General features: G+C 40.7%; 1 protein-coding gene across 1 annotated transcript in view; it reads left to right on the top strand.

Moving 5' to 3' along the window:
- The window catches only part of LOC121337988 (probable acyl-CoA dehydrogenase 6), a 75908-nt gene that overhangs the window by 60245 nt on the left and 2621 nt on the right, over positions 1-13042 (top strand). Inside the window, exons 6-8 of the mRNA XM_041408500.1 lie at positions 1279-1452; positions 7450-7611; positions 7722-7872. Coding sequence (XP_041264434.1) covers positions 1279-1452; positions 7450-7611; positions 7722-7872 — 487 coding nt within the window. The remainder of the gene's footprint in view (positions 1-1278; positions 1453-7449; positions 7612-7721; positions 7873-13042) is intronic.

Here is a 13042-nt window from a genome sequence, read left to right as displayed (position 1 = left end):
CCTCTGAGTAAAGGGTGAGATGTCTGTATTAGTTCAGAAAGAGATGTTTTCAGAAAGCTGTGAAAATAGCAAGATATGAACAAGGACAGAGGGACCAGAACAATCTGTGTGGTGACCAGCCAAGTTCTACTGAGCCATGCCAGAGAGTAGTGGAGGATTGAAAAAAGAATAAAGAGGAAAATAACAACAGAATACTTTCTCATCACAAAGCTGGTTGGAATAACATGGACATGAGTAGTAAAAAGATTTGGTTTTCTGGCAAAGATACATATGCTGAGTTGGAGGACTGTTTTGCTACACTTACAGACTTGTCAGATATAATTAACGTGTTATGCACAAATCCTTGTGCCTGGTTGTTGTCCTCCTTTTGCTTTTGAAACATTCTTGACTTTCACCCTGAATATTTGAATTAGCTCCAGATCAACAGGGAGATAAAAGCTGAAGACAGGAGAAATGCCATGGGAAAACAGTAGGTGCCTCATTGCACAGGGATAAGCCATGCTTGCATCTGAACAACAGCAGGGAAGAACTTGTAGCTATGGAAAACAAACCATGGGAAGGAGTCATGCCCAGGGTGGCGAGGTGGCTGAACCCTCATGTGGCCAGACCTGAATGAACCAGGTTCATCTTCAACAGACCAGTGCTCGTGGGGTCAGAGTCAGTGCTGTGTAGAGAGGTCTCTGGGGAAGCAAACCCTCCTCACAAACATATACACATGAAAACTGAGAGTGATCACTGTACCAGAAAAAATCAGCATAGGCTAGGTAGGGGAGGATAAATGAAGAAGAGAGGGAAGGAAGAGAATTTCCAGGAGGAGAAAGACTCTTAGCTGCAGCTTAAAATGTAGCTCTCTTTCTGTCCTTACTGAATATTTGTGTACTGTTTCACAGCAGTGCAGGCACTTGGCAAATACTGCCAAATTGAATTTCACCATTTTATTGTAACTCTAGATAAAAATCAAACATAAACAAATAAATATTGCGTTGTTTGAAGACCTGTGTGGAGTATTATGACTAGTAAATATTTATTATTTGGGGATATAATAAAAAGTGGGGCTTTTACATTTAAAGTTTCTGATTTGCTGGTTTAATAAAGTGGAAAAATCTTTTAGAAGAGGATTTGGGCCATGTTACTCCAGAATACGTTTTTCCTTAAGGTAGATTTCACTGTTGTCTTGGAACATACATTCACATCCGCAGACTTTTCTTTCTGAAAACAGTGTATTTGTTCATAGTGCTTGTAATTTTTGTGGTCTTTCTCATACACCTTTCTCTTCAGGCATTCATATTGCTAAAAAGATCGACAAACTGGGTATGAGGTCATCGGACACAGCTCAGATCTTCTTTGAAGACGTAAGGGTCCCCTGCAAGAACATCATCGGTGAGGAAGGAAAGGGTTTCATGTACCAGATGTTGCAATTCCAAGAAGAGCGGCTGTGGGGAGTAGCCAGTGGTAAGTCATCGTTCGTGCTTCTGCAGCCAGGCAGGGACAGAGGGGTCACTCTTCGCATGACTAACAGCACTTTTCTCTTCTTGTAAGTTGCGGTGACCTTTTACGATCTGTTTTTGAAATCCATCATAGCTTGGATACAGACGACATTCCCTTTCTGTAGAAAAATTCCTTTATCTGTACAAAAACCTGAAGCTGAAAATATTTTGTGAACCATTGCAGAGGCTCTTTATTGCCTTGTTTCTTTTTCTGGTTTCTACTCTGCTGATAAGAAAATATGGCATCATGTTATGTCTCTTACAAATGTAGTGCAAAGGCTATCAAAATATCAGCATGAAATAGAAGGATGGTGACTTTTCCTGTAGTTTCCTGTGTGTTATGGTGCTGACCATGGATTTTAGAAAATTATATTATTGTCTTTGTAAAGTTAAGTGACTCTTGCAGGATGTCAGAGCTTTGTTTTGCAAATGTGTTTTACCTCTGTACACTTTGGACATAAGTGGTACATTCCTTTCCCTGAAGTTATATTGTTACAGAGTTTATGTTACTCAGAGCTCAGGCTGTACTCAAATCTATGTATTTGGGTTATATGGATTCTGGATATTCCAGGAAACGAGATCCAAGTCTGGATTGTCTGCTTTCAGCCTGCAAACTTTCTCCTGACCCCTCAGTGTTTGGTTCTTCAAGTTAAATATAATGTGGTTCACTGTAAGAAGATTGGTCCTCTTTAGATTCCAGGGTTGTCTAAATAATGTCACTGCATTCGTGCTCCTGTGCTTTCCCTGTCTGTCACTGTCTGTGTGTGGCTGGGGAATTGAGCATTCTAAGAAGTGGTGTTTTGATTCAGTGAACAAATAAAAAAAGCACTCACTGTTTTGGGTTCATCACAGACCAAATATTTTGGAGTTCAAATGCCTTTAAAAAAATCGTTTATTGAGACAAAGTTCTTAGCTCAGCCTGAGATAAATAGTACATGTGAGAGTAGTTTTAGCAAAGGACAGGAGGTTACACTTGCCAAGGATGTCACCGCAGACTCAGGCAAGCAGGAGTTGTGATCCTACCACTGCTTCTGCTTTAATTGAGGTGTATACAGACTGCAAGGATGTGCCTTGTGCATTTTTATGCTCAGTTTGAAGTCTAAATTAAACAAACCATAAGAAGCTCTGGGCTACAGTGAGACTCCCTAGGCAGCAGAGTAGCCGGCAGCATTAGTCATGCTCCAGGCAAAGTGACGCGCACTGACAGCATCAATACACAAAGCCTGGCAGGTTAGATCACTCCTGCTAAAACCACGGGCAGCGTGGTACTGTCCAGTCTTGCACAACTGCCTGGCTGTCACTGTGCTCTGCCAGGAACTGGAACACCAGGTTTCAATTCCTTTTTTTGTCCAAAACAATGCGGCAGGAGCAGGTGAACCCTTGCCCTGGATGAGCAGCCTGGGAAGGGCATCTCTCCTTGCCTGCTGCAGCCAGGCAGGGGCCAGCAGGGAGGAAGAGTCTAGGAGCTCACCAAGGAGAGGGAGCTGCCTTCTGCAGTGGCTGCTGTGTAAACCTTGCTGGACCCCTTGGGTTTGCTATTTTTCAACTATCTGATATAAAATGCATTAAAGCACTGGCAGCAGGGACAAGACCCATGGTTTGGGCCAAGCTGCAAACTTCACCAATTGTGGTAAACAAGAACAAGAGTAACCAGTGTTCAGAAGGGAGCCCAGTACTCGATGGGTGCAGTTTGTTGTATCACAGCCTCTAGAGGTGTTATCTTCGAGTCCTGCAAATACTTTCACATTCATTCAACCATGACTGCTCAGGTGAAGGCTCAGATATGCGAAACTATGTACGTGCCTTCAGTAGTTTTGTGTTTTGTGATTAGGTCTGCATGTTTAATCCTGGTCTTCACTTCTGCCCCTCAGTAGGACATTTCTGTTCCTTCCAAGTTCATGCCTGTGACACTGAAAATCATCAGTCTGCATTTAATTGCTTTAGGGACCAGTCCTGGGATCCTCACTTTCACTGCTTCCTTTAACTTGGAAAACTTAGTTGACTTGTCTGTTTTTCCTTTTTGGGTGTTATTTTGTTGTGTTTAGGTTTTTTTGTTCTGTTTGTCTTTGTTTGGTTGGGGAGTTTGTGTTTTTTTAGTTTCAAGTATCACATGCTCTAGACTTCTTTTTGTTTATTAATTATCTTCTTTGTGACCAGTATCTTTCTTCACTTGTTTTGTTGTTTTTTTTTTTCCTTTTAAAATCTATTTTCAGTCAAACAGGTTTAAAATACAAATGGAAAACTAACTTCCTGGAATTGCAAAATTTGGTCCCAGGCGTGGTCTCTTCTTCTGAGTGACATATCGTCAAAGGCATTGGTCAAAGTCACTGTGTTTCTTGCTTCATTGAAAGAAAAAAGGTGCCACATGTCACCTGTGTTGTGACACTTGGTAAACACTGTCCGTTTGAGGGCCTGTTGCACTGATCACAGGAAAAGAATGTTGCTATGGCAAAAAAAGCAAACAGTTGTCTTGTGAATTGCTTAACTCAGAGACAAGAGGGAATTCAGTGTGCATGTGAGAGCACAATAGCACTTTTCTAATAAATTCTATTTGCTCCTGCAACTTCAGTTTTATGAGCACCATTGAGTCATGGCCAGTAAGCAGGATGACAGATCCTTTTGCATAGGCAACACACGTCCTTAAGAATCAGATTGCTCAGCTTAGAGTTTACTGTACGTTTCATTGGGGAGTGATCAGTCACAACCTAGAAAAAACATATTAATTTCCTTTTCTTTTGAGAGGAAACACAGCAACTAGACAAAGTGTCTTTACAGTGAACAGAAATTTCAAGTGTAGTAATTACGTTGGATGGAGTTACGAGGAAAAGATTATTCTGCATTTGGCAACTTCAAGTGCTTTCACAATTCTCAGCTGTGTGGTAGTCCATGCATTCCTTAGGCTGCCCTAGAGTGACATTTCCTGCATATGCTGTCAGTTAAAACCCATGGGGCTAAGTTTGTCTGAGGATGTGGGGAACATTGTATAGGAAAAGGAAACAAATATACAGAAAAAGAGGGAGGTTCCCTATTATGAATGGCATTTCTCTGAATTCCTGTGAGTGGGAAAGTGCTGTCTGCTGTTATCTTGTTGAACATGGCTGGTGGCTGTCATGGTATTCATGATGTGCTGCGTTTTGGTGCTGCCAGGCTTTGCCATGTTAGAGCTGTGCTCAGAGCTCTGAGCACCTGTTGTCAGCATCACAGAATGGTTTGGGAAGGGACCTTCAAAGTTCATCACATCCAATCCCTCTACCATGGGCAGGGACACCTTTCACTAAACCAGGTTGCTCAAAGCCTATCTATCCTGGCCTTGAACATGTCCAGGGAATGGATGTGTCTTGGGACACCCACAACTTCTCTGGACAACATGTTCCAGTGTCTCACCACTCTCATAAGGAATTTCTTAGCATTGTAAAATGGTAGAATGGTTTGGGTTGGAAGAGACCCTGAAGATCATGTAGTTCCAGTTCCAAAATATTCTTCCTTTTGTTCATTCTTTGAATTTAAAACCAGTCCCCCTTGTCCTGATACTACAGGGTCCAGTAAAAACTCTGTCCTCATCTTTCTTATAAGCTCCCTTTATATATCAAAAGTCAGCAATAAGGCCTCCCCAGAGCCTGCACTGCTCCAGGCTGAACAACCCCAACACTCTTAGCCTGTCCTCATAAGAGAGGTGCTCCAGCCCTTTAATCTTCTTCAGGACCCTCCTCTGGACCTGTTGCAACAGATCAGTGGCTGTTTTGTATTGTGGGCTCCAGAGCTGGATGCAGTACTCCAGACGGGGTCTCAGGAGAATAGAGGGAGAGAATCATGACCCTTGACGTGATGGCCTCTTTTGAAGCAGCCCAGGACAGTCCTTAGATTTCTTCTGTTTCTGTGTGCAAATGACAGTTCCTGAAATAAGAAGAAGGGCAGCAAAGGAAACAGGAGGATGGATCAGCAGGGGCAGGAAGGAGGCAGTGAATTGGAGAGGTGGACACTGTAAGAGCAGTTTTCCCAGAACCCCAGTCTGAGCCATGATGTCTGATGACAGCTTGAGCAGAGTATGGACAAAGTCATGATCTTTAGACCTTTTGCAAGCAGGACCTAAACAGTTTCTGTCCTTTCTTCCCGGCTGATCTTGCCCCTGCCTCCTCTTTGCTGTTTCCCATCCCCTCTTTCCCTGGTGCTGGATGCTGGGGACCACACAAGCCACGCTGGAGCACCTTGCAGTGACAGATCAACACAAGATTAATCCCTTGTCTTTATCCCTTCCACCTCCCTTCTACTCTCCTAGCATTGGCGTGTACTGTTTCGTTTCCCACCCAGGAGCTCAGACTGCACAGCATTCTTCCCAGATTTCAGTTGGAGGGAAAGGGACAAGTGGTGCCTGGATACTCCTTCCTCTTTCCTTACATTTCTCAACCTGGAGACCATAGACATACAAGTAAAAAAGCTGTTGGTGTTATACATGCTACAGTGTTGTGTGATATTGTCCTTTGGAAGGACAGTATTTCTATTCAAGAGATGTTCCTGAAGACAGAAATTTATTTTCCTGTCCAGAAAGCTAGCATTTGAGTGACAACATAGTATGTTAACACAAGAAATGAGGACATTATTGTATATGCTTTTTTGAAAAAATAAGCATTGAGGTTAGTTGCATGAGAAAGTTGTATGAGAAAGCAGGGGAAGATATTTAGGTAATGAGAAAAGCTGATCACCCTATGGAGTTTGGAGACGTCGTGTGAAAAATGGTGCTCTGTGGAAGTGATGGTGAATGATCATGGCAGGGGGAATTAGTGGGATGCAGAGTCTACACAGGATAGAAGTTCAGAGATGAAATTTAAATAGCAGTGATCTTGAAAACAAAGCAAAAAGGTACGTGGAGCCACACCAGGCTCCTGCAAGGGACTATCATGTGAGTAACTGGCAGGTAGGAAAAGGGATTTCATACTAGTCCAAGGCTTAGGTTTATTTTGCATTTCACATTCAGAGTTTTGTGGTTTACACTTTAAATGCAAATGGATGTGGATATGCGTATTTTGGAAAAGAAAATGTGACCCTTCTCATACAGATAGATTTGTGAAATCATGCCCTGCTGCTTGTCATAGCAACATGAGTCCATATTTGCCAAACAAAATTCTCCACACATTCTGTATCTGCTGTTATCCCAGCTACACTGCAAGGGACTGATAGCTTAGTCATTCACTTCAAGGCTGGTTTGCCTTGGAAGAGAAACTTTTCCCTTTTTTTTCTTGTTTAAAATGAGATATGTCTCAGTTTGCACAAAAAGCAGCAGCAAACTAGCTCTGCTTTAAAGCATCATCTGCTGCCTCTCTCACCTGTTTTACAGCAGTACCCTGTTTTCATTCTGTTTTCCATTAGGAGAATCATTTAATGTTTTTTTTAAAGTGGGTGTGAATTTTTTCTTCTCTATGCTGGGATCACGGAACGCAGACATAATAAGCAGTCTATTTGTGTTCCTTGATCTCAGAATAGGTTTCTGCCTTCTCCCTGAAGGCTTCCATCAATTTACATTTCTACAGCCTTCCTCACCAAGCACACTACACTGTCTCCCTTCAGATTTTTTTTCCAGGATTTTAACAAACCTTCAGGACACAGGTAGCATGGAAAGTAGGAGTTGCCACAAGCTTTTGCTAGGGCCCTAAATGAGACACTAAGCATAAAGTTTACCTCATCATGTTGGTACTGCTTTTTATGACTCTCCCCCTTTCCTACCCACTTCTCTTCCCTCTCTTCCAGGTTTTGGCAGTTTAGGGCTCAAGTGAGATAGATGTCTTCAAGGTACAAGGAAGTACTAGACTCTTCTCAGAACTGAAGCTGCATCCCAAACTGGATGTACAGAACAATTTCCTTTATAAAACTAATGTGTTGGTTGTACAACGTGAAAAACCCTTCTCTTTCAATAGGAAGCTAAACAGATCTGGCTAAAATGATGTGTTCTGTGCTTTGTTTCTTCCAGCCCTGACACCAATGGAAATGATTATACAAGAAACTATTGACTACACACGGCAGCGGAAGGTGTTTGGCCAGCCTGTCCTGCACAACCAAACCGTGCATTTCCGCCTGGCTGAGCTGGCAACCGAAGTGGAGCTGCTGCGCTCGCTGCTGCACCGCGCCGTGGGTGAGCTCCCTCGTCAGCTTCCCAGATGTGAAAGAACTTTGTCAGGCTAAAGGAACATGGGGAGGTGACTTCCAAAGTGACTGCTTTTTTATCTCTTCTTTTTTAATTAGCTCTCTATGTAGAAGGCAACAATGTGACAAAATTGGCTTCCATGGCTAAGCTAAAGTCAGGTCGTCTGGCCCGTGAAGTGACTGACAGCTGTCTCCAGTTTTGGGGAGGAATGGGATTCACCAGTGAAGTTCTCGTGAGCAGGCTTTACAGGTAAGGGAGTGATGAAAATACAAAGTGGCTTTAACTGAAATTTAACCTCTTAAATGTCCTGTTAAGCAATCACCTACTTGAAAAGAGCACCAGCTTCTCACCAGTGTGAATGGTCTTGTTCCATTTCATAGCATGCTACTGAAGTGGGTTGTGGATGAAGGGACACCCAGTGCAATTAACTTTGGGTAGACGTGTGTCGGAACTTACTATTCTTTTGCCAAATCTTGGCTTTGCATTACAGTTGTGAAGTTTGAACTGCCCACAGGTTAGCTTAAACGTCAAATGAAAGAGGACAACTCAGTATTTTCCATGGTGGTCCTCTGGTATCTGCCACAGAGTAGAAAAAAGGGTGGGAAAATTGAGCTACCAACCAGTGACTTTTTTCTCTTTGCTTTTTGTTTGCTTGTAATCTTGATTACAAGAACAGAAATAAAACCAGAAGCTTTCTTCTGAAATGGATGAAAATCAGCTTTATCTTTTTCCCTGGACATGTGCGAAACTGGAGTTCCCCACTTGGCTTCTGCAGTAGTCTGTTCTGACAGCAGTCTCCACCCTTTTAGTCACACTAGATACCATGTGAGACATACAAGAGATGTAATTGCTTCCAGAAAGTTGTTAGATCATTAAAATGGTACAGAGGCCTTTTTGCAAATTAATTGAAGTCCCTTCAAATTTTAGTCTCTGTCTACTTAGAGCAAAATTCTCATTAAGGAAACAGTTTTCTTGGTATCTGGCCTCAGTGTCTTGTATTCTGTAGAAGGACCAAAATTGACCTTGGATTCTCTTGCAGTAACAGCTTTCTGTTCAGCCCTTACATAGACAATATCTAATCCAAAGTTAGCCAAATCAGTGATTCAGTTAGTTGAAAGTCTTGGTAAACGTGTCTGTGTAAAGTGAGAGCAAAACACTTGAGAAAATCTGCAAAAAGCTTGTTTCTTCTTAGGTAGTCTGAGTTACTTTTTCCATTTTTAATAGCATTTTATGAACAATAATGCCATTGCAGTAAGTCAAGGATCCTCAATATTTTTGACAAGTGGACTCCTGAAATTTTCTTAAAAAGGTACAGACTGCATTATCATGGCGGTTTTAAGTCAGCTGTCAATATGATGGTTTTCCTTAGTTATTTTTTTCACAGCCTTATTTTAACAAGTAATGGTCATTGCTGATAGAGATGTTAAGAGCTACTGCAGTAGGAAATCTGAATAAAATTAATCCCTGTCTTTGCAGCACTTAGTGTAAATTATGTAGTCTGGACAGATTAACATGTACGTGCTTTTACATAGTTTTGTTTAAGATTTCCTAGCCCAGTATAGTAGTGCTAACTGTGAGCAGGGCTTTTCTGTGTGGATTCCAGAGTGATTTCCAAGTACAACAGCACAGTCACATTTTTCCTTAGAAGAAATCCAGAGTGTTTCCTGTTGGCATACACAGTCAGCTGGCTAAAGAAATGTATCTTTTTACTTCTAAAACAAATACTATTATAAATGAGGGTAAAGACATTGTGATATTTATACTTTGAAATTTTCTATGAATCAGTAAAATTCCACCATTGAGTAACCAAAGATCCAGGAGGAAGGGACAAGGAGAGTTTTACCTAAATAAACAATTACACGTGCAAGATAGAATCTTGTTAATCTGTAACAATAAGCAAAGCAGCAACTTCCCTAAAGCCCTTCTTTTTAGTACAGCAGTCTGAGTAACCATTCACGTCACTGTGATGTTTGTCCAGTAGCAGCAGTATAATTGCACAGCAGGACATCTAGTCCTCGTGTTCAAACATTTTTGTAGCGTAATCTTTATGAAGTTTCCGAAGAGATGCAGGTTAGTCTTTGACACACCAGGCTGTTACTCACTCCTCAAAGAACATACAGCACAATGCATAGTTAGTGCTTGAAGTCTCTAAATTTTAGTTATTACAGTCAGTTAGAGATCATAAACAGAAACAGCACAAAACTGTTTGCGAACTTATTTTATTCATATCTGTCATTTAATCAGTAACATTTTAAACTTTGTAGAACGACTGGCATTCCTTAATTCCTATTCTGTAGAAAGCATGAAGAGAGCTGCTTCACCATGTAGGTGTCTATACTGGGTTGATTTTATATATATAAATGTCTCACTTGTACAGATTCTAATAAGAATAGGTTAGAAAAAAAACCAAAACAAACAAAAAAAAAGAACAAAAAAACCCCAAACAAACAAACAAACAAAAAAAAAACAAAAACAAAAACAAAAAACAACAACAAAAAACCTTAGAGCCCAAATATCAAAAGGTTTCATAGAAAAATGCAAGCCATATAAAACCCATAAAGAATAGACTTTCCAAACTGTACCCTAATGGTAGGATTCTGGAGAAGGAAGCACAAGCCTGGAGTCATGCTTATTTTTATGTCCTCTGTCTAAAAGGCCTAAAAGACATCGTGATTTGGCAAAAACCTATTATTGAAGAAGCCCATCATCTATATGAAAAACCCAAGTTATGAGAGATAGAGGAAAGAAACCTTTTAGTATCAAGTTTACTGCAATTTTTCAGATTTCCTGTGTTTTAAAGAATTTCAGGTTGTGATCCATATATTTTAATAGTAATTATGTGCACTTCAATTGTTATAGGAAGTACTTATGCTGTCTTCTTAAAAGAGTTTAGTTTGTTTGGTTTATTTTTAATTAACATTGTTATTATCTGTTAAACATCATGTCTAACTGCTTCCAGTTCTTACAAGTTTTTCTCCTGTGGGTTGTGATGGGGAGAATGGTATAATTTCTTTACTTGCGACATTGAAAAAGACTCAAGAAAGCAGTAGTGAAAAATATTGACTATTCATGTGAAATAGAAGTGTAAGTAGCATTGCAAATGCATAGGTGCAGAGGAAACACATTTTCATTTTTCTCCTCAAATGTCATGTAGTTATTGCAATATGAATGTCTATTTGTGATTGAGGATAGTTAAAAAAAATCTTCTGTATAATTTTAAGGGATTTTTTTTAAAAGCAATGTATTTCCATCTAGATTTTTTTTCCTTCGCATGTTTAAAAAGTTAGTTCAAATACTTCATTCAGTTTCATTTTTTATTTCATTGTTTATAGTCTTTCATTCTTTACAAAACATGTCTAAACTTGAGTGAGTCCAGACAATTGGAGAGTTTAATCAGTTTATTTCAATATAGTATAGTTGTACCAAACAAAATGAAATTTATCCATTTCTGCTGACAAAGACAATTTGCTTTGAAGTCTGTAGCTAACTGCTGAGACAAGACTTAATACCAGTTCCCATCATCTGTGAAACAAAATCTGCAGTTTCCACCTTTTTCTGCAGAGGCTTTGAGACAGATGCCTGTCTGCCACTTTGACTTTTATGAATACTTTGAGAAGGAGTTTAGGAGATGAAGCGCATGACATCTACCTTTAAGACAGCAAATCAAGGCAGGTAACTGTACAGCGATGACTTTAAAGTAGAGCTATGCTCAACTCTCTGCTTTATGCTCAGAGCAGGCCAAGGTGATGCCCATTCCCTCATCTTGGCCTCAGAATGTCCCTGAGGGGGAAGGAACAGGGTCAGGGGAACTGGCAGGCACAGCTGTGGGTTTGAGCAGGCTGTGCCAGCCTGGTCAGAGGCCTGCTGCACTGGGTGGCACCAGCTCAAACTCTTCTCTCTAGAATAAAGCCTCCTTCAGGTTCTGCTTAATTTAGACAGCCTGAATATGGAAGAAGTTACAAAATATTAGGCTTGAGGGTTCATCTTTTTTGGAGATAATTCTTGCCAGTAACAAAACCTTAAAATGGTTAAAACCTGAAATCGTGAGTCATGAGAAAAAAAGGGTAAAGGTTTTGTAATGAAGTGCAGTTTGTGCTGAAAAGCAGCAGTGTATAGCCAGGGAAGCAGTGATGCTCTGAGCTATGCGGACCTTGGTAAGGTTTTTACCAATGGCCTTCTAACCAGGGAAGCGGAGAGCAGCATCTCTGAGGGACTGCTGCCATCATGCCAGGCTATTAGGGGAAACCAGGGCTTAAATCACCAAAACTCACTTTCTTCCCCCTGTCTGACTGGCACTGACCACTGCAAGAAAAAGAAAAAAAATTCTTAGTTTATTTTGGCAGGAAATTTGAAGTTTCATGAAGACACCTGCATCATAGATAGTGCAGCAGGCTCCTCTCAGCTTGTTTGGGAGCAGAAAGTGCCTCAATCCAATTCCATATGGTTTTCCAGAGGAAAATGTAGTGTAGAGCAACTCCCAGAGCATACCCAGCTTCTCAGCTGTAGGTAATAAATGGTACTGGAAGAGACAACTGCAAACACGACAACATTTTACCAGGTTGAAGCTACAGACAGATTTAGTGTGCCATGAGCTGCATATAGCACATTACAAGATCTAAAAGTTTGCTTGTGCTACGAATGAGTACATGTCCCTGCTGGGGAAATCGTGCAGACTGGGATAAGGACTGGCCCTGATTTTCAGGAAAACTGGGACCAAAAGTTTTAGGGGCAGGGTAATAGACATGGCTTAGCTTGTGAAAAACAAGGTCCAAATGTCCCTCAGGGTGCAGAGGGGTCAACACCAGCCAACAGAGGAATGTTAAACTGCAGACTATTTTGGATTAAACTATTCAGAAATACATTTTCAGGCTGTAAATTACAGGGTTCCTAATCATTAGAAGAACTTTGTTATCTCATAACCTTCAAATTAGGGTAGTCCAAGATTAAAGGGAGCTTGTTTTTTCTCCTTCAAGCAGTGCTTGACACATTTCTGAAGGCTGTATGACATGGCTTCTATAGAGATGGGAAACATGATTTGACAATGTGGAGGGCTTCTCTTTTTCCTGTTGCTACCTGACTAGAAGTTATTGCTTACCTGGATTGAGTTTGGTGGGTGGGAAGGGCTCCTCACCCTCCCTCCTAAGTGCATTTTTTTAACATGACATTGAAGAATTTTTTGCTTTTATTCATTAAAACATGGATTAATTTTTACCATTTATATCTCTTGATTTGGTTGAGTGAAGTCTTATAATCTACAGGAAGTATTTCAGACACATGGGATTTCCTGAATGTAAGGAAACTCTTCACAGGGAATATTTTAGAGGGATACAACACAATAGTTGGATTTCTCTCCTTCCTCAGGTTAACTCCCACTCTCTAAAGAAAAAAGCATCCGATGACATTCAACAAGTAGCTAGAG

Source organism: Onychostruthus taczanowskii, unplaced genomic scaffold, assembly GCF_017590055.1.
Source record: "Onychostruthus taczanowskii isolate IOZ18803 unplaced genomic scaffold, ASM1759005v1 scaffold3, whole genome shotgun sequence".
NCBI classification, from domain to species: Eukaryota; Metazoa; Chordata; class Aves; order Passeriformes; family Passeridae; genus Onychostruthus; species Onychostruthus taczanowskii.
Note: the sequence above shows the minus strand (reverse complement) of the source record. Positions and strands in the feature narration are given on the sequence as shown.